Raw genomic sequence first — 23,046 nt, 5'->3', positions numbered from 1 at the left:
AACACAGCATTAAATAGGATCACAGGTAATTGTGACATGATTAACCAAAGTGACAACTAAAGATTTTGAAGGCAAATACAGAACGTTACATAGCTGTTAAAAATAAATGAACAAAAATCCTTAGCTATTTTAATATTGAGAAAATTCAGTTTTTGTTAAGTAATCAAAGCCCTGTTAAAGACAACAATAAAGCACAGAAAATAATTAGATAAGACCAAAACAATCTAAAAAACAAAACATGGTATCCTAGGTAGGATTACTTAAAAGGTAAAGAAAGCTTTTATAGTCTCTTATTAAGAGCAGACCAATAATTCAAGAAAACTTTGTCATTTTAACAGAGAAATAAAATTAAATTTTAGTTTTGCATAGGGACACTATTGATTGTGAAGCTTATTTTTTAAATCCTTATAATAATTTCATTTAATTTTTAGCCAGCTTGATTACATAAGATAAAATTTTCTCTCTCCTTCTTTCTCTTCTTCCCAACTTTCTATATCCATTTAGTTTTTGTCCTTTATTCTCCTCTTTTTTAAAAAATTCTGAACCAACTTTAAATAACCTCTAAACTGGGACAAAATTTCTTTCCATTTTCCTTAACAAAAACACAACTTTATACCTCATATCTTTTTTTTTTTTACCAAAATCATATCCTACTTTACTTGTATACTTGCATGCATAGTTTTTGTTCTTATTATTTCTAGTACTTTTAGTTACATGTATTGATCTAAATATTTAACTCTTAGTAATGCTAATTTTCAGTGAAAACTAAGAATCAGGCAATTGTGAACTGTTTGTCACATACTAACTTCTGTAGTAGATTGGCAAATTTATAAATACATCATTTCATAATTTCTAGATGCATATGACTTTTTTAATAGACTTTTTTTTCAGTGTGGCTAAAAGAATATGTTATTAACAGACCTAACTATCTCTTCTCTCTCTGTAATAAGAAGCTAAAATTAGATACATTTATGTTTAGCATTTAATATTTCAGTATTTTATCTTACTTGGAAATGACATAGATATTCAATGAATATCCATCATTTAATTTAATTTATTGTAAATTTAAGGATTCCAGTTACCAAAAATATTTTGGAAACTACGTTTAAGCAGACATATTTTATAAAACAATCATTGTTGAAAATGAATCACACATATAAAATGAATATATATATAAAAAACCACAAACATCACGGAAACAAAGCATCTAAAAAGTTAAACATGTGGCTTTTCTCTCTCTCTCTTTTTACTTCTGTGCTTTACAAACATTAAGCAATTTCTTTTTATTATATTTTTGTTCTTAGATTATGAATTCATAATTTTATAACTAAATATGTAATAGAGACAACATAAGCCCATTTGACTAGTCTTAATTTATATAAGCACTTTTTTAAGGCAAATTAAATAGAGCTCTGTTACAAGTTACTTTTGGCAATACCATCTGAAGGTAGAAAAGTATCACATATACATAGCATACATACACAGACATACATAAAGATACAGACGCAAAGAGAAATCTTACCGTTTTCATTTGCAAATGTTGGCCACAAGACATGTACGAGAACACAAAACTCACTAGTTTATAAAAGAAAAGTTGGATCCAAATTGTGTTTCTGGCAGATGGAACAAGTTAAGGTTACCCACTCAGATCACTAAAGATTTTTTACTAATATTTGTGGAAAAGACTTTTAGCATTTGCATTTGCCCTTGATAGGTAATCTTCCGGAGGTTATGGGCTAGATTTTGGTCAAGGAAGCTTCCATAGCAGTTCATTTTTTAAAAAAGCTTCTTTTTCCTTTTTACTTTTTTTTGTATATAGTCTAAGGTAAGAGTCCAACTTCATCCTTTTGCATGTGGATGTCCAATTTTCCCTACACCACTTGTTGAAGAGACTATCTTTCCTCATCAAGCGGCCTTGGCACCCTTGTCAAAGATTATTTGACAATATATGTAACGGTTTATTCTGGGTTGTCTATTCTATTCCATTGGTCTATTTGTCTGTCTTTGCCAGTAACACACTATTTTGATAACTATAGGTTTGTAACATGTTTTGAAGTAAAAAAGAAATAAGACCTCCAACTTTGTCCTTCTTTTTGAAGATTATTTTGTCTAATCAACATCCCTTAGAATTCCATATGAAGTTTAGGATGGATTTTTTTCATTTCTGAAAAAAATAACTTTGGGATTTTGATAGGAATTGCACTGAATCTGTAAATTGCTTTGGGTAGTATTGCCATCTTAAGTCTTCCAACCCATGAACATGGGATGTCTTTCCATTAATTTGTATCTTCTTTAATTTCTTTTAGCAATGCTTTATAGTTTTCAGTGTAGACATGTTTTAAATTTTTTATTTGTATACAATTTTTAAAGGTTACTTTCCATTTACAGTTATAACAAAATATTGGCTATATTCCCCATTTGTACAATACGTCCTTGAGCCTATCTTACATGCAATGGGAAGCTGTACTTCCCACTCCCTCACTCCTATACTGCCCCTCCCCACACACACTGGTAACCGTTAGTTTGTTCTCTATATCTGTGAGTCTGCTTCCTTTTTGTTATATTCACTAGTTTGTTGTATTTTTTAGATTCCACATATAAGTGATATCATACAATATTTGTCTTTCTCTGTCTAGCTTATTTCGCTTAGCATAATACCCTCCAAGTCCATCCATGTTGCTGCAAATGGTAAAATTTCATTATTTTTTATGGCTCAGTAGTATTCCACTGTACATATATACCACATCTTCTTTATCCAGTCACCTGTTGAGGGACACTTAGATTGCTTCCATACCTTGACAATTGTAAATAATGCTGCTATGAACATTGGGGTGCATGTATCTTTTCAAATTACTGTTTTGGGGATTTGGGGATATATACCCAGGAGTGGAACTGCTGGGTCCTATGGTAGTTCTATTTTTAAGTTTTTTGAGAAACCTCCATACTGTTTTCCACAGTGGCTGCACCAATTTACATTCCCACCAACAGTGTACAAGGATTCCCTTTTCTCCACATCCTTGCCAACACTGGTTATTTGTGTTCTTTTTGATAATAACCATTCTGACAGGTGTGAGGTGACATCTCTTTGTGGTTTTGATTTGCATTTCCCTGATGATTAGTGATGTTGAGCATCTTTTCACGTACCTATTGGCCATCTGCATTTCCTCTTTAGAAAAATGTCTCTTCAGTTCTTCTGCCCATTTTTTAATTGGGTTGTCTGTTTGTTTTCTTTTATGTTGAGTTGTATGAGCTGTTTATATATGTTGGGTATTAATCCCTTATAGGTCATATCATTTGCAAATATTTTCTCTCATTCAGTAGGTTGTCTTTTCATTTTGTCGATGATTTCCTTTGCTGTGCAAAAGCTTTTAATTTTAATTAGGTCCCATTTGTTTATTTTTGCTTTTATTTCCTTTACTTTAGGAGATGGATCCCAAAAAAATATTGCTACATTTATGTCAGAGTGTCTGCCTATGTTTTCCTCTAGGAGTTTTGTAGTATCCAGTCTTACATTTAGATCTTTAATCCACTTTGAGTTTATTTTTGTATATGGTGTTAGAGAATGTTCTAATTTCATTCTTTTACATATAGCTGTCCAGTTTTCTCAGCACCACTTTTTTTTTTTTTTAATTTTTATTTATTTATTTATTTATTTATTTTTGGCTGTGTTGGGTCTTCGTTTCTGTGTGAGGGCTTTCTCTAGTTGCGGCAAGTGGGGGCCACTCTTCATCGCGGTGCGCGGGCCTCTCACTGTTGCGGCCTCTCTTGTTGTGGAGCACAGGCTCCAGACGCGCAGGCTCAGTAGTTGTGGCTCACGGGCCTGGTTGCTCTGCGGCATGTGGGATCTTCCCAGACCAGGGCTCGAACCCGTGTCCCCTGCATCGGCAGGCAGATTCTCAACCACTGTGCCACCAAGGAAGCCCAGCACCACTTATTGAAGAGACTACCTTTTCTCCATTGTATATTCTTGCCTCCTTTGTTGTAGATTAACTGACCATAAGTGTGTGAGTTTATTTCTGGCCTCTCTATCCTGTTCTATTGATCTATGTATCTGTTTTTGTGCCAGTACCACACTGTTTGATTACTATAGCTTTGTAGTATAGTCTGAAGTCAGGGAGCCTGATTCTTCCAGCTCCATTGTCCTTTCTCAAGATTTGGCTACCCCAAGTAGCCAAAGTAGCTTTGGCTACTTGGGGTCTTTGGGTCTCCATACAAATTTTAAATTTTTTTGTACTAGTTCTGTAAAAAATGTCATTGGTATTTTGATAAGGATTGCATTAAATCTGTAGATTGCCTTGGTTAGTATGGTCATTTTGACAATACTGATTCTTCCAATCCAAGAATACAGTGTACCTTTCCATCTGTTTGTGTCGTCTTCAATTTCTTTCATCAGTGTCTTACAGTTTTCAGAGTACAGGTCTTTTGCCTCCTTAGGTAGGTTTACTTCTAGGTATTTTATTTTCTTTGGTGCGATGGTAAATGGGATTGTTTCCTTAATTCCTCTTTCTGATACGTGTTGTTAGTGTATAGAAATGCAACAGATTTCTGTATATTAATTTTCTATCCTGCAACTTTACTGAATTCACTGATGAGCTCTAGTAGTTTTCTGGTGGCATCTTAGGATTTTCTATGTATAGTATCATGTCATCTGCAAACAGTGACAGTTTTACTTCTTCCTTTCCTATTTGGATTCATTTTATTTCTTTATTAAATAAATATTTTATTTCTTTATATTAAAAAGATCATACACCATGATCAAGTGGGATTTATCCCAGGAATGCAAGAATTCTTCAGTATCTGCAAATCAATCAATGTGATACATCACATTAACAAACTGAAGAATAAAAACCATATGTTCATCTCAATAGATACATAAAAAGCTTTTGACAAAATTCAACATCCTTTTATGATAAAAACTCCTCAGAAAGCGGGCATAGAGGGAACACACCTCAACAAAATAAATTCCATATATGAAAACCTCACAGCTTTTCAACAGTGAAAAGCTGAAAGCATTTCCTCTAAGATCAGAAATAAGACAAGGATGCCCACTCTCGCCATTTTTATTCAACATAGTTTTGGAAGTTTTAGCCACAGCAATCAGAGAAGAAAAAGAAATAAAAGGAATCTAAATAGGAAAGGAAGAAGTAAAGCCGTCACCGTTTGCAGATGACACGATAGTACGTACATGTTTTAAATTTTAAACACAAAAATTCCAAGTGGTCACTCGTAATAAAGTAACTTGAGTTCTGTTACTTTAACTTTATAATCATTGAGTTATTGTTGCTTACTTCAAATCTGTTGTTTAAATGCAGGAATTATTACCACAGGAGTTGGAGACAGAAACTGTGCTAGAAGACAGCTTGAACCACAACCAATTCACTCTTGAAATAAATGAGGTCTATATACAGACAGAGCTGATTATATAATGGAGAATTCTCCAAATTAACTTCTATGTAGAAGACCTTTTTAAAAATAAAGGATAAGTAATTAAAAAGTGCCAATCTGCAGCTAAGGTATATACATTATTAAAACTCAACAGTGACTGCAGCAATTGTTTATGATTTAGACCAGCATCAAGATTTGTCTAAGAGTACTGTATCACTAACATTGCTTGGAACAGCCAGATCTTGGTGATAATAGCAAGCAGGTTAATATTATTATTATCATTGTCATCATCTCTAAATTCTCAGAAAATCCATAGCTTGATTGCCTGTACCTGGGGAGGACTTCTCTCACCACCCAGCTTTAGTTCACCCTGGCACTAGGCCTCAAAGAATTTAAGTTTGGGAGCTAGCAGGCTATTAGTATCCTGTGTAAAGTATCCTTTAATGACTAGATAGGTTATCTTGCACCCTTCAGCATCAGTCATCTGCTGCTCTGCTTCTAGAGTTCCTGCCACTCTCTACTCTTCTCCTGGCTGTTTCATGGCTTCTGCTTACTACCTTACCTGACCATCTTTCAGCTTCTACCCCTACTGTGAACTGCTGCCTGAATCTGTTTTCTTGCATTCCAGCCACCAAAAGAAGATCCAATAATAACGCATTTTGTACCAGGCCCCTACAAGCTGTTAGACAGTCTGTAGGTTGATTGCCTTTGAGCCAGACACCCAGTCCTGTGCAACCACTGATGGCAAGAGTGGCAGGGCCATGTGGTCAGTTTTCCTTAGGAGGAGTCTGGGCAAGGCAGGCATTCAGATTGGTTCCTCTCCAAAACACTTCTTTTTTTTCCCCTTTTTCTTTCTTCTTCCCTTTCCCAGCTCCTATGACTTCTTTGCTCTCTGCTTTCTCTCTTTACCTTTCCCCTCCTTCCTCTCTATGACAATCTCTTTCTCTCTCTCTCTCTCTCTCTCTCTCTCTCTATATATATATATATATATACATATACACACACACACACAGATATGAAGCTTCACGAATTGATATTCACTGCCCACTCTGTAAAAATCTTAATTTTTTTCCTTTAGAGCATCAGGCCTTTTATGCTTAAGTAAAAGCAGAAAAAAATTGGTTAACTCAACATCCTTTAAGCAATTCCAAATTGGCTTTTGGTCTTTATTATATCATGTTTTAAAATCTAATCCTTTAACCATTTATGAATAAATTTTTCCCCCCCAAAAAATCATAATTTGTGAAACTTACTAAACAGTCTCTTTCAGTGTAAGCAGTAAACTTTCAGGAAAAGTGCTTTATTTGAGAAAAGAAGTGTCAGAACTTACTGCTCCAAAGCCCCTCTGAGAACGATTCATCGTTTTAGCATTTTAAAAGCTGTTTTGTTTTCATTTTTACTCCTACGTATCCTATTGGGCTGGCCAAAAAATTCGTTCAGGTTTTTCATACGATCTTATAGGAAAACCTGAATGAACTTTTTGGCCAGCCCAATACTTTGCTTTCTTTCCAGATTGTAGGATATGATAGGGAGGAGTACCCACATAAAACATGATAAAGAAGAGCAGTGGAGAGATTATCAGCCCCACTCACACGGCAGGTTGATAGCACTGCCCTGATCAGTAGAGTTTCCTGTACTCCAGCCCTCTTTCTATTTTTTTTTTTCTGAAAAGAAAATCAAATTTAACAAGAAAGCTTTATAAGAATTGTTTTAAAAAATCATCCCACCTTCCTAAAATTAATTTCAAATTTTATATATCTCCTCCCACATGCATAAGAATTTTTACCTAGCTACAATTATAACTAGGGACATATTGCTCTTTTATTTCCAGCAGAAGGTGGGCAAGAAGCTTTGCTGTGTGCCTGTAGGAAGGTGCCCAAACGCTTCTTCAATACTTTGTGCAATCTAGCTCCACACCACTATGTCTAACAGGTCACAAATATTTATCAATAACATACGGTCTAACCTTTAGGAGTTCACAACCTAGTGAGAGAGGAGACATCCTAATGTACTGTTGTTCTTCCAAATGGCCATTGCCAATCCCTTCACCTTTTCCTTCAGTCTGTCCAAAGCAGTAAGGACAGAAGAGACTATCAATCAGCCAAGAGTCAGAGCCCTCTGAAAACCCCTGCAAACCCTTCCTTCCTGTCAATCAGGAGTTAATTCTAAGGACTTCAAGTTCTCCCCAACCCTGCCAGCTGTCAGTAGACATTTTTTTCTGATAAAGCCTCCACCCTCTCTGCAAAGTAAATCCTTCCCCTTAGCCTAACTCTCCCTTTTCCACATTCTGGTCTCTCCCTGGGATGCCTCCCTGGCCCCTCCTCCTTTCTCATGGCACTTCTTGCTTTTCCCTCTACAGTGGGGCTTAGCCCACTGTAGTTTAAGTTTGGAAGCTAGCAGGCTATTAGTATCCTGTGTAAAGTATCCTTTAATGACTAGATAGGTTATCTTGCACCCTTCAGCATCAGTCACCTGCTGCTCTGCTTCTCGAGTTCCTCCCACTCTCCACTCTTCTGGCTACTACATCTTCCTTCAGTGTAGTACAGAGGTTAAACTCAACTACCTACAAGAGTCAGGCAGGACAGTTGGTGTTCTTTTGACTTTGTCTGCATATTAAGTATATGGGAACATTCTCTGCTTTTACAAAGAAATATGCTCCACCTTGTTCCACCTTGAAACATATGGTCCTTAGTCAACCTTTCACTTTTACAATTTTTGCCAGAGATAGGGTTACATTAGGATGGGACTCATTTTCCTCCTAATTCTAACCTAAGAAAAATAACAGGGCAAGAGTGTGGTTAAACTGCCAATAGACAATGTCAGTAAGTGGTGGGGCGTCTTCTGAATAAATAGGAAATATATGCACTCTTAGAAGGCTACTCTCCAGTCACTGTTTGCCAGGTGCAACATGAGCCCAGTGTGGCCAGCTCTTCTGACTTTTGAGGAGATAGAAATCCAGATATTTTTGTGGAAAATCGCATTTTTTAGATGTTGACGGCTAACTCAAAAGAATTAAAAATGCTAGAAAGGCTAAAGCAAACAAGTCTGCAGTCGACAAGAGGACTGCCAGTGTGCAGTCTCTGGAACAGACATTTATTTTATCACAGTTGCTTAATTTATTGTACAACAGACAGTTTGATAACTATGCCTTTTCTAGAGATCCGTAATCTGTTTCTGTGTTCATTCTCCATATTTGTGGTATACCTGTATTTTCCAGCCTATCTCCACAACATTATTAATAGTGCCTTAAGTTCAAATTACCCTCCTTTTCCTCTTCTCTTTCTCCCCTACAAAAGGAGTTAAAACATAGCACTTTTAAAACCAAAGCTTGGAGTCATATTTGTTTACAGATTAACTTATATAGTAGCTTCACAGAGTTTTCCAGAGTGGCTAAGAAATTTTTCCAGTAATCTTACAACAAGTCCTTGTTCAGAGGAGAACTGAGAAAGTATGATTAGCATGCCCACACACAAAAACATCACTATGATGAAAACAAATCTTAGTATGTGAGTCACTTCTCTTCACACTGCCCTGTGCCTTTTTTAAGCCTGAGGAGCCCCACCCAGAGAATTTTTCATACCGTGGGACTCTTAACAGTCTGGCACACACCCCTCCCCACAACCCTCCATCAGCATTTACGTTTTTATCGTAACTGTATGTACATCTGCTTTCCCTGTATGAGCAGAGACTGTATCTCTTCTCTGTATCACCAGGTCTGGCACAGTGCCTAGCAAACAGTTGGCAAAGCAAGGGTTATTGCGTAACCTACTATCATCATCCAAATAATAGCTACCATTTCCAGAGCACTTACTATGTAAACTAAAATAGTTGTGGAAACAGATGCAGCTGATAACTGGTTGTTTTGGCCTCGAAGTTGGGAGCTCATCCCCAAAAAGGAACACTCCAGGCACAATGGCGGCAGTAACTACTTATAGTTTACCTGCATTACCCTGGAGGCTTTCCCAGACCAGACCACCCAATCCAAGCAGCACCTCACTTACCCTCTAGCACATAATCTTATTTTCTCTGAATAGGATTTACTGTTGTCTAATATATTCTTGGTTAAATATGTATCCCTGGGCTTCCCTGGTGGCGCAGTGGTTGAGAATCTGCCTGCCAATGCAGGGGACACGGGTTCGAGCCCTGGTCTGGGAAGATCCCACATGCCGCGGAGCAACTGGGCCCGTGAGCCACAACTACTGAGCCTGCGCGTCTGGAGCCTGTGCTCCGCAACAAGAGAGGCCGCGATAGTGAGAGGCCCGCGCACCGCGACGAAGAGCGGCCCCCGCTTGCCGCAACTTAGAGAAAGCCCTCGCGCAGAAACGAAGACCCAACACACCCATAAATAAATAAATAAATAAAATATTTTTTTAAAAAATGTATCCCTCACTATAATGAAAGCTCCAAGAGAACAGTCATCTTGGCTACCTTGTGCTTGGCACATAGAAAGTAAATAAATGAATCTAAACTTCCCACTTCCTTGGGTGGCAGAGTGGACTTGCACACAATAGATCACAATAAGTATGTTTTAAAATTTATATTTAAACTTCAGGATAATTGTGTTGAATACCTTATGGCTCATAATGAACTCTGGGAGTGGAATAAAAATAAAAGTTTGGTCACATTCCCCCAAGCACTTACTGATATGGGTGCTGGAATTTTTGCTGCAACAAGAAAGCCACTTCCTCTGACGCAAGGTGCCCCACATGCTTGGGTCTTGCCACATCCTCTGATACAGAAATCAGGATGGCTAGTCTGGCTGGGGCGCTCAGGATGCCAGACGCTCACACTAACAGAGCGGGGAGTGCAGGGGTCGCCAGAACCCTCTGCCAGGAGTCGGCCGTGAGTGGGTGTGCAGGAGGGTAGCAGCGGATTCGTGCGCCTCCTCAGGGCGGCTGTCCGCCGTGGGGCTCCCATTCCTACTGCGTTCCGCTTCCTTTACCTCCAAAGCCCAGAACGCACCCCCAAGCCTCCAAAGGGCGACGTCATTGAGTCCCCTGTCACGTGAGGAGAGCGCGATAATGTCCACAGGCTCCCGGCAGGGCAGAGTCCTGGCGGGGTGCCGGACCCGGCCCAGGTCTGCCCTCCCCTAGCCCAGCCCCAGACTCCCGCCGGTTCTGGACTCTCGCTCGCGCCCACGCCAGCCGCGGCCCCGCCCGCCCCGCCCACGGCCTGGCCCCGCCCCTTGTCCCGCCCATCGCTCCCGCCGCGACTCCGTCTATCTAGGCTTTGCTTTGGTCCCGCCCACCCCGTCCCCTCCCGTTCCGCCCCTGGAAGCCCTATTTATTCCGCCCCACAGCACACACGCCGGAACCAGCTTGCTGGTGGTTGTCGCCGTCGCACCTAGTCCTCCTTCCGTGTCACCGCTGCCGCCATGCCTGGAGGGCTCCTTCTCGGGGACGAGGCTCCCAACTTCGAGGCCAATACTACCATCGGCCGCATCCGTTTCCATGACTATCTGGGAGACTCGTAAGTGGCCACCTCTTCACCCTACCCTGACCTCGGGTTACGCCCGGACTCAGGGGTGCCTTCCCTTGTTTCTCCCTTCCGTCCTCCTCACCAATCAGCCCCCTGCTCGCCGCCCGCCTCCTCCCCGCACCGGTTCCTGCACGTGCCTCTCGTCGTGTGGCCCCTGCCCCGCGGCGGCCGAGCGCTGCTGGCTGGCCGCGACCCTCCGGCCCGCCCTGCGCCGGCCATTGGATCCTCTCTCGCCTTCCGTCCCCTGCGTGGTTGGGCCGGCTCCGGGGTGAGGAAGGGGGAGGGGAACAAAATTGGGATCGCGCAGGTCCCGGGTTCGGGAGGCCGGTGCGGAGGAGAGTTCGTCGTCTGTTTGCCTCTGTTTGGTAAACTGTGCAAGTAGTATGGTCCAGCCGAGGGCCGGAGGGGGCAGCATCGGCGGTCAATTCCCCGGTACTCGTGCCCAGGGTCGCACCTCCTCCCTCCCTCCCTCCGTTATGGAATTTGCTCCCTGGGGAAGGTTGGTGTCCAAGGCCAGAGTCAGAGGACACTGCTACTGGCTGAAGGTTCAGGAAGGGCCCAGCGTGTTATGTGAGGGTTCTACTTGCTGCAGTGGTATTTGCAGGCTTCTCAGCACAAAAAATTTGAAACCACCAGCTGCCAGATAGTGGCTGAAAGACTTTTTGTCCAGAACCTCCCCCAGCTGCTAGAATGTGATTTGATAACAGCTTTGGGAGGAACCCAGAACACTCTGTATGTGTGTGTGTCCTTCATTCCAGAACTTGCAACACCTTGAGGGAAGGGCTTTCTGAGGTTGTTCAGTTGCAGTGGCCATGGATAGCCAAGCACCTGGACACCCGTACCTCCCCCCCTTTGAGACCCTTTTGTTTCACTGCAGAGTGCCTCTCACTGCCCCCTCCCCCTTCTGCCTCGCTTCCAGCCGCAGGTAGACTTGCCAAATTGGTGACCCATGATCTAGCCTGGCAATCATACCTTTATGACTAGGAGTATATTGGCGTTACTGTGGTTTTACAGCTCCTGAATCAGCAAACTTTACGTTGATTAGATTTAATGTGAAACGTTCCAGATGTGTCCAGTTATATTATGGTTCTGGAGTTCCAGTGGCCCCACTACACTGTGGTCTAAGGTGTTAGAGTTCCTTCTTGCTTTGTATCCCTTTTATATACAGTGTCCAGGTACATATATTACAGACAGAGGGTGCAGTTTATAAGATTAATCAAGGATTGGACAGGCCTGTGCAGAGCACCTGGGAGAGATTCTTATACCTTAGGCCTAACCAACCCCTTACAGTCCCTTAAATCCATTTTCCAGCTACTGATTAAGGGAAGAGCTAAGTTTTTTGCAAGAGGGGACTAGGCTAGAGAAAGGATGAGAAATGGTACATTCAGCCAATAAAGGCAGGGAAAGACTTCAGAAATACAGACTACGTCCAGTCTCATACTCGGAATTTAGGTATTGGTATTTCTCCAAAACTCCATGGGATTTTCAGATAATGTTCCTTCCCATTCCTACCTACAGCCCTCACCCTCATAAAACAAAATTTTCCCAGAACTCTTAGGTTGTAGATAAATATTAATATAAAGCATATTTACTGTAGCAATAGTTATAAATGATGTCACTATTTAAGCTAACCCTATTCGTTTGGGATTTTTTTGTTGTCATTTATTGTCCTCGATCTATCTTAATTTGATTAAAAGTGGTACCTTCTCAGGGAGCCATAAGTAGGAAGATGAGAAATCTATCTGCATCTATAAAGAAAAATATACAAGTCTGCCTTGGGTCAGGCATGGGATAGTACTATTCCCCGCCCTACCCCGAAAATAAGTTTGAGCCCTTTATATCATTGTAATACATGGATTTTTGCCCGATATAATTTTATCAAACTCCATTCTTAATGTGATTTCAATTCATACTATCAATTTTTGATCCAGGTGTGTTTTGGAGAAAATTAATTTCAAACGTTACAGGTTCTACCCTGCCCCTGACAGCTGGAAACAACTAAGGGGCTTGGGTGCTGCATTTAGTGAGTTTATTGAGGCCAGTCACTGTTTCTGTATGTGTGTGGTATAAGCAGCTTCCTCACAGTACATCTTCACCAAACAAAACATGGGTTTTCCTTGGGTTTTCTGGGGGTTAGTGAGTGGGGACCCCTCCCTTAAATGAAGAAACCTTTTGTCTTTTGAAAATGAGGAAAAAGGAAAGGGGATAATGTAATTGTATTCCTCTGAAGAGCAGCAGTAGGGAGACTTAGAGGGGAGGCAGGCCATAGTAAGACATTCCCAGAGTTTATCCTGTTCCTAGCCATGTGGCAAACTATAGAGTTTTGGCTTCTGGGAGAGGGGAGGATGTGAAGTGGCCTCAAACAAGTTCCTTAACGTGATTCAGCAATACAGTCTCTTGACTCACAATGGAAAGAGAATGCCTGATTTTTCTAATTAATCACCTCTTCAACAATACAGGAAGACGTGCCCTGCTCATTTTTTCTCAAGTTCTGGAGACTTTCCTTAAGTCTCATCTGACCCTTAAACAGATCCTTTACCACAGACTCTAAGGCCTAAATTTTACTCATAGCTAGCTTATTTCAAAATATACGTATGTCTTATTGCCCTTTATCAAAAGTAAACATACCACACCCCTCCACAATCGTAAAAATATTACCTCTCTCTTTCCAGTCTTGCCATAGGGCCATCCATCCTTTTTGTAAGAAGGTCTTTTCCTTTCCTGAAACCTTGGGAGTTGAGTGGCAGATGTAGCTGGGAATTAGGTACCTTGAATTAGGTACCTTGTCTCTGCTTTCTTCTTTGTGCTTCAGGGAACTTGGCAAACTTTAGGGAGGTCAGCTTGGCATCTAGGCTAGAGTTAGTCATCTACTAGTTTAGGATCCTGCTTTAACGTTGTTAAGTCAACAGGAGTGTGGAAACTGCGTGTTAGGTTTTCCTTTTCAGTCGAAAGAGTAGTTTCTGTTGCCCAGGAGAAGGAAACAGTACTCCAAAGTTCTTGGTGACTTTTAGCTTGAAATGTGCTTAAAACTTACACCAGTTTAACCTTAGGCAATGATGATTTAGATATTAGTATTTCCCTAAGAATCTGTAGTTGTAGAAATCGACATTGGAGGCTATCATTTTTCTACCCACTTAGTCTAATGCAAAAAGAAGAATAAACTGCAAATGAAGAGATAGGTAAAACTCTTAAAATACTGTTGTTTGGTCAGGGTACAAATATTGGGTGTCCTGTTTAGCAGGTTAGATCAGTAAACTAGTTTTACAAAAGTTTTTATATCTGTTCACTTCAAAGAACCAAGTGTCAGCTTTCATTTTACATATAAATAGAGGATAGAAGCCTCTTTATTTCACATTACATAATCTGTTTATTATTGTAGTCAGGCATTGGTCTAGATTCAGGGCATATTGGAACATCCATTATTGGAGGTGAATGTCAGCATATCTGTGCTTAGAAAAAAATGTAGAAAGGGTAAAAAGAAAAAAAAAATTATTTCAATAAGTACTTGGTTTACGTAGCACAGATTTCATTAGCTGAAAAGGACTCAGGGTGGCTCTAGAGTTATTAAAGGAGGCAACATCCTTACAGCCTCTTTAAATATTTATCATGTTGAATTTCATATCTTTGATTGAATTGGGCTTTAAACATAGGCTTTTCTGGAGATAAGATCAAAAAGCATTCCTCAACAGAAAAGTTTAAAAGTAATTGTCTTCATAAGCATTCATTTGAAAAAGAGAGTCATTTTTGATCTAGGATTTGTGATTTTTCATTGTACATGATGCTGGTGATAATCTCTTCATTCAACTGTGACCTTCTTTTCCTTCATTCAGATGGGGCATTCTCTTCTCCCACCCTCGGGACTTTACCCCAGTGTGTACCACGGAGCTTGGCAGAGCAGCAAAGCTGGCACCAGAATTTGCCAAGAGGAACGTTAAGATGATTGCCCTTTCAATAGACAGTGTTGAAGACCATCTTGCCTGGAGCAAGGTACAGTACCCGTTGGCATATGCTTTGAGGTTACAGATTAAGCTATAAATTTTATAGAGTAGCTTGGTTTTTTTGAGGTGAAGGTACAAGTAAGGCTCAGATTCAGACTTCACTGATTATTTGAAAGTCTGACTTGGACTGCACAGTGACCTCCACCTTGCTAAATCCAGTGGTCAGTTCTCAGCCCCCTTCTTTCTTGGCTTCCAGGACACCACTTCTCTAGCCGTTCCTGCTCATGTGCGGCATGAGCTGCCTCATCTCCCAACTCCTAATACTGAATATATGCTGGAGTTGCCCTGGACTCACTTCCTGGACCTCTTCTCTTTTTATCTACACTCTTCACCTTGGTAAACTCATCCACCCACCTCTATATGCTATGATTCCCAAATTTCCATCTCTAGGCCAGACTCTCCTGGCTTCCAGATTGGTGAAACCACCGCCTACAGCATCTCCCCTGGGATGTCCTATCATCTCAAATCCAGCATGTCTAAAACGGGGCTCCTGTTCTTAATCCCAGGGTCTTACTCATCTCAGCTAATGGCATCTGCATTTTTGTAGTTGCTCAGGCCAAAAATCCAGGAGTCATCCTTAATTCCTCTGGTTTTTTCACTTCACATGTCTGATTCATCAGCTGACTTGCCTGCTCTACCTTCAAAATATATCCAGAATCCTGTTTGGAAGACTCTTTCCCCAGGTATCTTTGTGGCTTGCCCTCACATCTTTCAGGTCTCAACTCAAATGATACCCATTAAGGCCACCCTTGGCCTCCTTGTCTAAAATTATAACTCCCCTCTGTACTCCCCATCCTCCCCTGATTTGTCTCCTTAGCACTTGTCACCGTCTAAAATACTCTGCACGTTGCTGATTTCGTTTGTTTGTTTCTCCCCACCAGAGTGGAGGCTCAGCAGGGCAGACTCCTGTTTCTTGCACTCCTGGAACAGTGCTCAGTACTCAGGACCTCCTAGGCAGGCAGGCAGTCTGTATTTGTCAAATGAAGGAACTGAAGGAACTGTCTACTCCCAACCAAAGGATTTACTTGGATAATAAATGTGATGGCCTAGATTTAACTTGAGAGCATTCTAATGACTTTGCTACAGTGTCTACTAAATAATGATAGGGAACTTTCAAAGGATGCTTACTGTGCACTAGGCACTATGTCAGGCACTTCACATGCAACTGAATATACGATGTAGTGCTGACTTGTGAGCTGGCCACCTGGGGCTGCATCCCATGGCCACTTTATACCAGTTAATTCTAAGTGTCTGAGATTAGAAGAATCATGTATAGGAGAAAAGGGAAGGCATTTCTCTTTCTTGAGGTGGACTGTTTTCATTCCTTACACTTGGCTGTGAATGGTCACTGGCATTTCCACAGTATTCTCACAGGCAGTTTCTCATTAGTTTCTGGGAGCAGCCCTTCAGGGGAGATATATGGTTCCTGCCCCCAGCTTTTCAGATGAGAATACTTTTTTCACCCAGGCAGCTGGAAGGACACACTAAAGAGTTCCCTGCAAGAAAATGGTGGCAGTGGGATTTGAACCCCAAACCAATACTCTCGTTGATACTAGATGATAGAGAGTAGGAATTTGCTTGATTTTAGGATAAAGCCAAAGCATATTGTTCTTTGCTTTTCATGGGTGTAATGTAATGCCTATCATGCGAATGGCAGGGCTGAGAATTACTGCAGAGCAATCATTGAAGGTACAGGTGGCTGAAGGAAGAGTTTATAGCCAATTATATAATACCCTTTAAAGTATAGGAACACACCCAGGTTCATTTTCACGGGTGAGCTTGTGCCTTAGAATTTTCAAAATTGTGATTGCATTATATAGGAAACAAGTCCCAACTTTCAGAAGCAGTGTCCAAACTTTGACACACAACTGGTTACGCAGGAAACCTCAAGGTGCCTCTAGCATGAAACCATATTGATTGTTATTTTAGCTGTGGCGACCTGATAGACCGCCAGTGACAGCAGAAGGGAAGTTAAGCTAATAAAATTAAGAAACGTGTTAAAATTTGTTGTTATCCATTTCAAAGTTCATGAATGCCACTTTTATCCTATGGCATCTCTGTTGAGAAATCCACCAAGGTTCTATATCTGCTATGCCATCAACTCCTGTTTTACTTTCAAGGCTCCACATAATAAATAGACCTTATTCCAGCTTTAACGCCTCTTTTTCACTACTTCCTAAAACTCTACCCAGATAAATTCCTCTTTCGCTAGTCAATAGTTTATGCTCAGACTTGCCTACATGTTTCATTAATTTTGCTCCCCCTCCCTAGAATGCTTTTTTTTGCTCTGTGAAAATCTTACCCACCCTTCAAAGGCCCAGGTAAAAGTCGTACGCCTTTCTTGAAGCCTCTCCTAACTCAGCAGTCTTACAAATGGGGATGCTGGTGTACTTCAGCATTTGCCATTTACATATTACCGTCTTGGCGTTTGTTGCTACTTCTTACGGCAATCATCCAACTAAATTAGAAGTTCCTTTAAAGGCAGGAACCGTGTCTTCCTCATCTGTATCCCACACGTACTTACCATAATGCTTAGCCCACCTTAAGTGCAATGTCAACACCAGATCAAATAACGAAGCTAGATTTTTTTTTTCTCCCAAAAACTTCCCAGGATAGAAAAATGAATGGAGTTTTTAACTAGGGGAGGAAGGGATAGAGAGTGGAAGCAAGTACATTATTGTCCTTTAGTTCAGACTTGAAATGCTTTGTTTTTGTGTGGATTTCACACTAGTGTAAATTCACCTCTGCCTTTTCACCCATTTTTACCTTTGACTTGTCCTTGAAGTGAATATTCAACTCTCCATTCTTGTGTTTGCTTTAAGTTTTGTGTTTTCTTTTCATGTCTTAATATCTTTGTTACAGTAGCTTAATGTCTGAGTCAGGGTGCTTTTGAGGCAGGGGCCAGATCTATAAAATTATCTTTGTACGTGCTATAATTTCTGGATGTGAACTCATCGTTACTGATGGTTTTTATAGTGTTTGGGTACGCAGAGGTACTCTGGATTGAAGTCTAACTCTATATTATTCAACTTTTAAAGAGTTTAATGCTGCTTTCTCAGAGGAGTAAACGCCTGCTGAATTTTAAGAGACTTGGGCATGAGAAGGCTCTGGGTTATAACCTAAGTACTACACCCTACCATTATTCCTGTCAATGAACAGTTGGGATGAGGAGTGTTCATTCATTAATTTTCTTATTAAAATTGCTTAGAGAAATTATGATGATTATGGTCCTCTCTTCCCTGTCTTACAAGATGATGACTGTTAACTGATGATGGAATTCAGAGGATATGCCTGGTTTAGATTTCTCTTTTCTCTTTCCCCTGCATTTCAGGATATCAATGCTTACAATGGTGACGAGCCCACAGAAAAGTTACCTTTTCCCATCATTGATGATAAGAATCGGGACCTTGCCATCCAGTTGGGCATGCTGGACCCAGCAGAGAAGGACGAAAAGGGCATGCCTGTAACAGCTCGTGTGGTGAGTTGTATACGTCCATTACCTAGTCACTGTGACTGACCAGGCTACATATGTCCAAGTAAATGCTTGGACCAACTAAAGGAGATGGGGGACTATGTCCAATTAGGATATAAGTGTCCTGGTGGCACTCTCACTTTTTGTCTAAATGCTGGTACAAAGTAAAACTTTTCAGCTAAACTTTTAAACTGCTTAATTCACAGCTTTTGAAAATACATAAAAATAGTTATCCTAGGATGTCACCTGGAATTGAGAAATCTTTTTCTGTAGTCCTCCTGACGGCCCACTCTTTAAGGCGGTGGGTCATAGCCTTCTTCATAAGGCATCCCTGGTTTTGAATTCTTATTTGTTCTGTCCGTACCCACTAGAGGACAAACTTATTCTCACGTGTGCAGAAATATACAACAATTTGAGGACCAGGATCAACCCCCATTAGTATTATTTTTATGATAATCTTCCGTAGTTAACATAGTACCTTCCTGAGGCCTTTCCTGGATTCAGTTCGCAAGTCAGTTTTTCTTACTGAGACAGCCAGAGCCAAATATAATTTCCTTCAAGTTTAGAAATATAACATGGAGAAGAAAATCATATCTACTCCAGCCACCCAGTTTGTTTGGTGTATCTTTCTAGATATTTGCAGATTTTTGTTGTTGTTTTGTTTTGTTATACCCTTGAACATTTTTAATGACTTAAGAGCCTTCTAAGAGGCTTTAGTATCAAAAACATTCAAAGAGTTCTTCCTGTTTATATGTCTGTGTGCTTTGCAGGTATTTATTTTTGGTCCTGATAAGAAGCTAAAACTGTCCATCCTCTACCCGGCTACCACTGGCAGGAACTTTGATGAGATTCTCCGAGTAATTATCTCTCTCCAGCTGACAGCAGAAAAGAGGGTTGCCACCCCAGTTGATTGGAAGGTAAAGATGTTAAAAGGGCAGATACCCAACTTGCCTGGAAGGCCTGTGGGGCCAGTCTCTCAGTGGCTACCTCCAGGGTCAGTGTTACGTGGGGCTCTTGTTTCTGGCACGCAAGTACACTGGGAGGGCTTTTCCTCCTGGCTGAGTTTAAGATTTGCTGAGAGGCCATTTTCAGGGTCTTTAACCCCTTTTATACAAACTCCCTGTATTTCTAACTTTTAGATTATTTGGACAAATTAATTGGTCAGAATGATTCCTTTTCCTAATAAAAGGATTTTTTAAAAAACCTTTAACTCTTCCCTGATGGCAAAATATTTATAGCAGAACTTAGACTGGCCACTTAAGTCATGGGTATAAACCTATGTGGTATATTAATGTCTTGAAACATTTCATTTCTCTTAAGCGTCAGTCTTTTACACCTATGTAGAATTCTCTGAAACCTGTTCATGAACTTTTAATCTCTAAGACTCCTGCCATATGTAGGACATGGATAATATCACAAGAGTGTCTTACCATTGCTACATTTTTTTAATATGCTAACCTGAACACCTGGTTTTGTTATTTTGTTTCTTCTGACAGGCAAACAATTTATATCCTGTATCCATTCTTTGATCATATGTTTATTGAGCCCAGACAATAGACACTGGGATGCAGCAATGAACAATCAGTGTAAAGTCCCTGCCCTCATAGAACTTAAATTCCAGTCGGTAGAGACAAACAATAAACAAGTTTATAGTATATTAGGTAACGATAAGTGCGACAGAGAGTAATCAAGCAGAGGTGGGGCGAAGGGGAGCACAGGTGGGAGGGTTGGTTTTATATTTGGCTGTCAAGAAAGGCCCTTCTCTGAAGGCACCTTTGGGAAGGACGTGAAGAAAGTGAGAGACCAAGTCACGCATATTTAGGAGGGAAGAGCACGGCAGGCTTGAAGGAACAGCTAAGAAGCTTTTCTAATAGTGAGCTTGGCATGTTCAAGGAATGGGAGAGCCACCATGCTGGAAAAGCAGCAGCAGGAGGTGTGGGGAGAGGCCGGGGATGGGAGAGGAAGCCGGATTCAGTCACGCAGGGCAATGATAAGGACTTAGGTGGCAAGCCATTACTAGATTTAAAACAGGACTATTTCTTGTTAAGGTGGGGAAATACTTCCCTTCCCAAAAGTGTCAAAGATCAACTTGTGAAAACAAAATTCCTCAGAGGGGATAGAGCAAAGGAGATTTGATTATTCTCATCAGCAACTGTAGCTACTTTTCTAAAGTTAATTATTGCCTTTAGCCTTCACTATAAGATTGAATTTCACCATTCACAATGTCTTTTCAATAGAATGGAGACAGCGTGATGGTCCTTCCAACCATCCCTGAAGAGGAAGCCAAAAAACTTTTCCCTAAAGGAGTCTTCACCAAAGAGCTCCCATCTGGCAAGAAATACCTCCGCTACACCCCCCAGCCATAGGCTCTCCACGGAGTTGGTGCTGGAGCTGCTCACTGAGCACCGTGAGCCAGAGGATGCCAGCTGCGCATCATGTTTTCCTGCAGCAGTACCATAAAAACATCCTGGTGTGATCACAGCCAAGGTCTTTAGGTTGCTCTACTACTGGCTTATTAAATGAAAATGGCACTGAAAATTCCTTGGGATTCTTTGCTCTGTGCCTTTAGCAGCATTCTCTTCTGTTCATATATCTTAGCATTCCCTGCTGACTCTCTTTGAAATTTGAGGCTCATCTTGTTGGATCTCTGCAGGGTTTATGACCAACAAGGTGGTATCAGTTTATGGTTGAAAAAGCCTGCTTTGCTCCATCATAGAATGAGTATCAGGTTTTTTCAGCTGTTCTAATCAAATCTTCTCTTCTGTTACCCATTTTGGGAAGGAATAGAACTTGGGGTTCAACTTCCTCTGTACCTATCTACGTGTGTAACCTAAGAACTTAGAGTAACCCAGATGTTCTTCAGTATTCCATGTTTTGATCACAACTGGGGGCAAAACCTTTTCAATTCTGTAATTTTCCAGTAGATAACTGAAGGATGAGCAGGGGGAAGGAATCTTTAAGTATTTTGCTATCAAGAAAATTTTTCAGTAAATTTCTATTGAAAGTGAGAAGCTACAGAAAAGGTTCCACTTGCCTGCCAGGGAAGTGTACCAGAGGCATGAGCAACACGACAGTGCCAGGTGCCTTTCAGAGTATTTCTGGATGTCAGTTGGCTCTACGATGAAGTGCACATGAAAGGGCACACCTTGGGAAGAGGGGAGAGGATGACTGAAAATGTTTTATTATAGATTTATTCTTGCGGTGGGGGAGGGGGACTATTTTCTGAATTTTACTTCTTAGTGATCAGCAAGTAAATCCTTTGTTAAAACGTGATCAGAAAATTCTGTTGTCACATTTTCAAGTACTAGTTCAGACTCATGTCCTGAGGGCAAATGTTTCCTTGCTAGATTTGACACTGATGCTTTTCTCCAAAGACAGATACATAAAATTTCATATAATGAAAATGGAGGAGCGGCTGATGAAGATGTGATTCCAGGGACTTCCCTGGTGGTCCAGTGGTTAAGACTCCGCGCTTCCACTGCAAGGGGCACGGGTTTGATCCCGGGTCGGGGAACTAAATCTCACATGCTGCCCAGTGCGGCCAAAAATAAAATAAAATAAAATGTGTTTCCTTTGCTTTGAAAAAAAAAAAAAAATAGAAAAGAAAATGTATTCCACCACATCCCTTGGCCTACTTTGCTCCTTCATGTTACTTGCCTGGGTCCTGTGGAATCTGTGACCCCCGCTACAAAGAACTCTCCTAACCTGATACCTTAATGGGATTTCTAGATTTAACAATATGAATCTTGGGGCTTCCCTGGTGGCGCAGTGGTTGAGAATCTGCCTGCCAATGCAGGGGACACGGGTTCGAGCCCTGGTCTGGGAAGATCCCACATGCCACGGAGCAACTAGGCCCGTGAGCCACAACTACTGAGCCTGTGCGTCTGGAGCCTGTGCTCCGCAACAAGAGAGGCCGCGATAGTGAGAGGCCCGCGCACCATGATGAAGAGTGGCCCCCGCTTGCCACAACTAGAGAAAGCCCTTGCACAGAAACGAAGACCCAACACAGCCAAAAAATAAATAAAATAAATAAAAATTATAAAAAAAAAAAAAAGAATATGAATCTTGAGGATAATGGGACATCTTTTGCTTTTCTGGAAAGAGTACTAAGTATTCTGAACTCATAGTCTCTCAGACTTATTATGCTGTGCTAAGTCCTAGGTTTAGAAGGAAGTGTCCCATACCTGGTATAGTCTCTTTCCTGTAGCCCTCTATACTTTTATTGAGTATAATAATGTAAAAGCTGATTCCTGGCGCCATGTTTTAGAGAAGTCAGTAAGCTTTTAGTTTCCGTGATTTCTCCACATGTAAAATTTGGGTGACACTAAGAAGGTTGAGAAGGAAGGTGAAAATTCCAAGTTACATTATATCCTGGGGAATGCTGGTCTGAAAGAGACTTAAGACTGGCATCTTGCTGTCACCTCTTATCCAAGTCACTATATGTTTTGGCCTTAAAGAACTAAGACTGGGCTTCCCTGGTGGCGCAGTGGTTGGGAATCTGTCTGCCAATGCAGGGGACACGGGTTCGAGCCCTGGTCTGGGAAGATCCCACATGCCGCGGAGCAACTAGGCCCGTGAGCCACAACTGCTGAGCCTGCGCGTCTGGAGCCTGTGCTCCACAACAAGAGAGGCCGCGATAGTGAGAGGCCCGCACACTGCGATGAAGAGTGGCCCCCGCTCGCCGCAACTAGAGAAAGCCCTTGCACAGAAACT

At 41.2% G+C, this 23,046-nt stretch overlaps 3 protein-coding genes across 3 annotated transcripts in view; 1 reads left to right on the top strand and 2 right to left on the bottom strand.

Annotated features, from left to right (window-relative positions):
* Positions 1–10,587, bottom strand: part of TNFSF4 (TNF superfamily member 4) — a 291,799-nt gene extending 281,212 nt beyond the window's left edge. Inside the window, exon 1 of the transcript XR_014248770.1 lies at positions 10,027–10,587. The gene's annotated coding sequence lies outside the window, so the exon portion shown is untranslated. The remainder of the gene's footprint in view (positions 1–10,026) is intronic.
* An 84-nt stretch (positions 10,588–10,671) lies between these two features.
* On the top strand, positions 10,672–20,871 carry PRDX6 (peroxiredoxin 6). Its single transcript, XM_082401977.1, has 5 exons — positions 10,672–10,854; positions 14,694–14,850; positions 18,193–18,339; positions 19,104–19,250; positions 20,571–20,871. The coding sequence occupies exons 1-5, from the start codon at positions 10,760–10,762 to the stop codon at positions 20,697–20,699; spliced, it is 675 nt and encodes a 224-aa protein (XP_082258103.1). The 5' UTR covers positions 10,672–10,759; the 3' UTR covers positions 20,700–20,871.
* A 651-nt stretch (positions 20,872–21,522) lies between these two features.
* Positions 21,523–23,046, bottom strand: part of LOC309624795 (ankyrin repeat domain-containing protein 45-like) — a 159,397-nt gene continuing 157,873 nt past the window's right edge. Inside the window, exon 34 of the mRNA XM_082383401.1 lies at positions 21,523–22,769. The gene's annotated coding sequence lies outside the window, so the exon portion shown is untranslated. The remainder of the gene's footprint in view (positions 22,770–23,046) is intronic.

This window comes from Balaenoptera borealis (assembly GCF_965194805.1).
Source record: "Balaenoptera borealis genome assembly, chromosome: 1".
NCBI lineage: Eukaryota > Metazoa > Chordata > Mammalia > Artiodactyla > Balaenopteridae > Balaenoptera > Balaenoptera borealis.
This window is presented reverse-complemented; position numbering and strand designations above follow the sequence as displayed.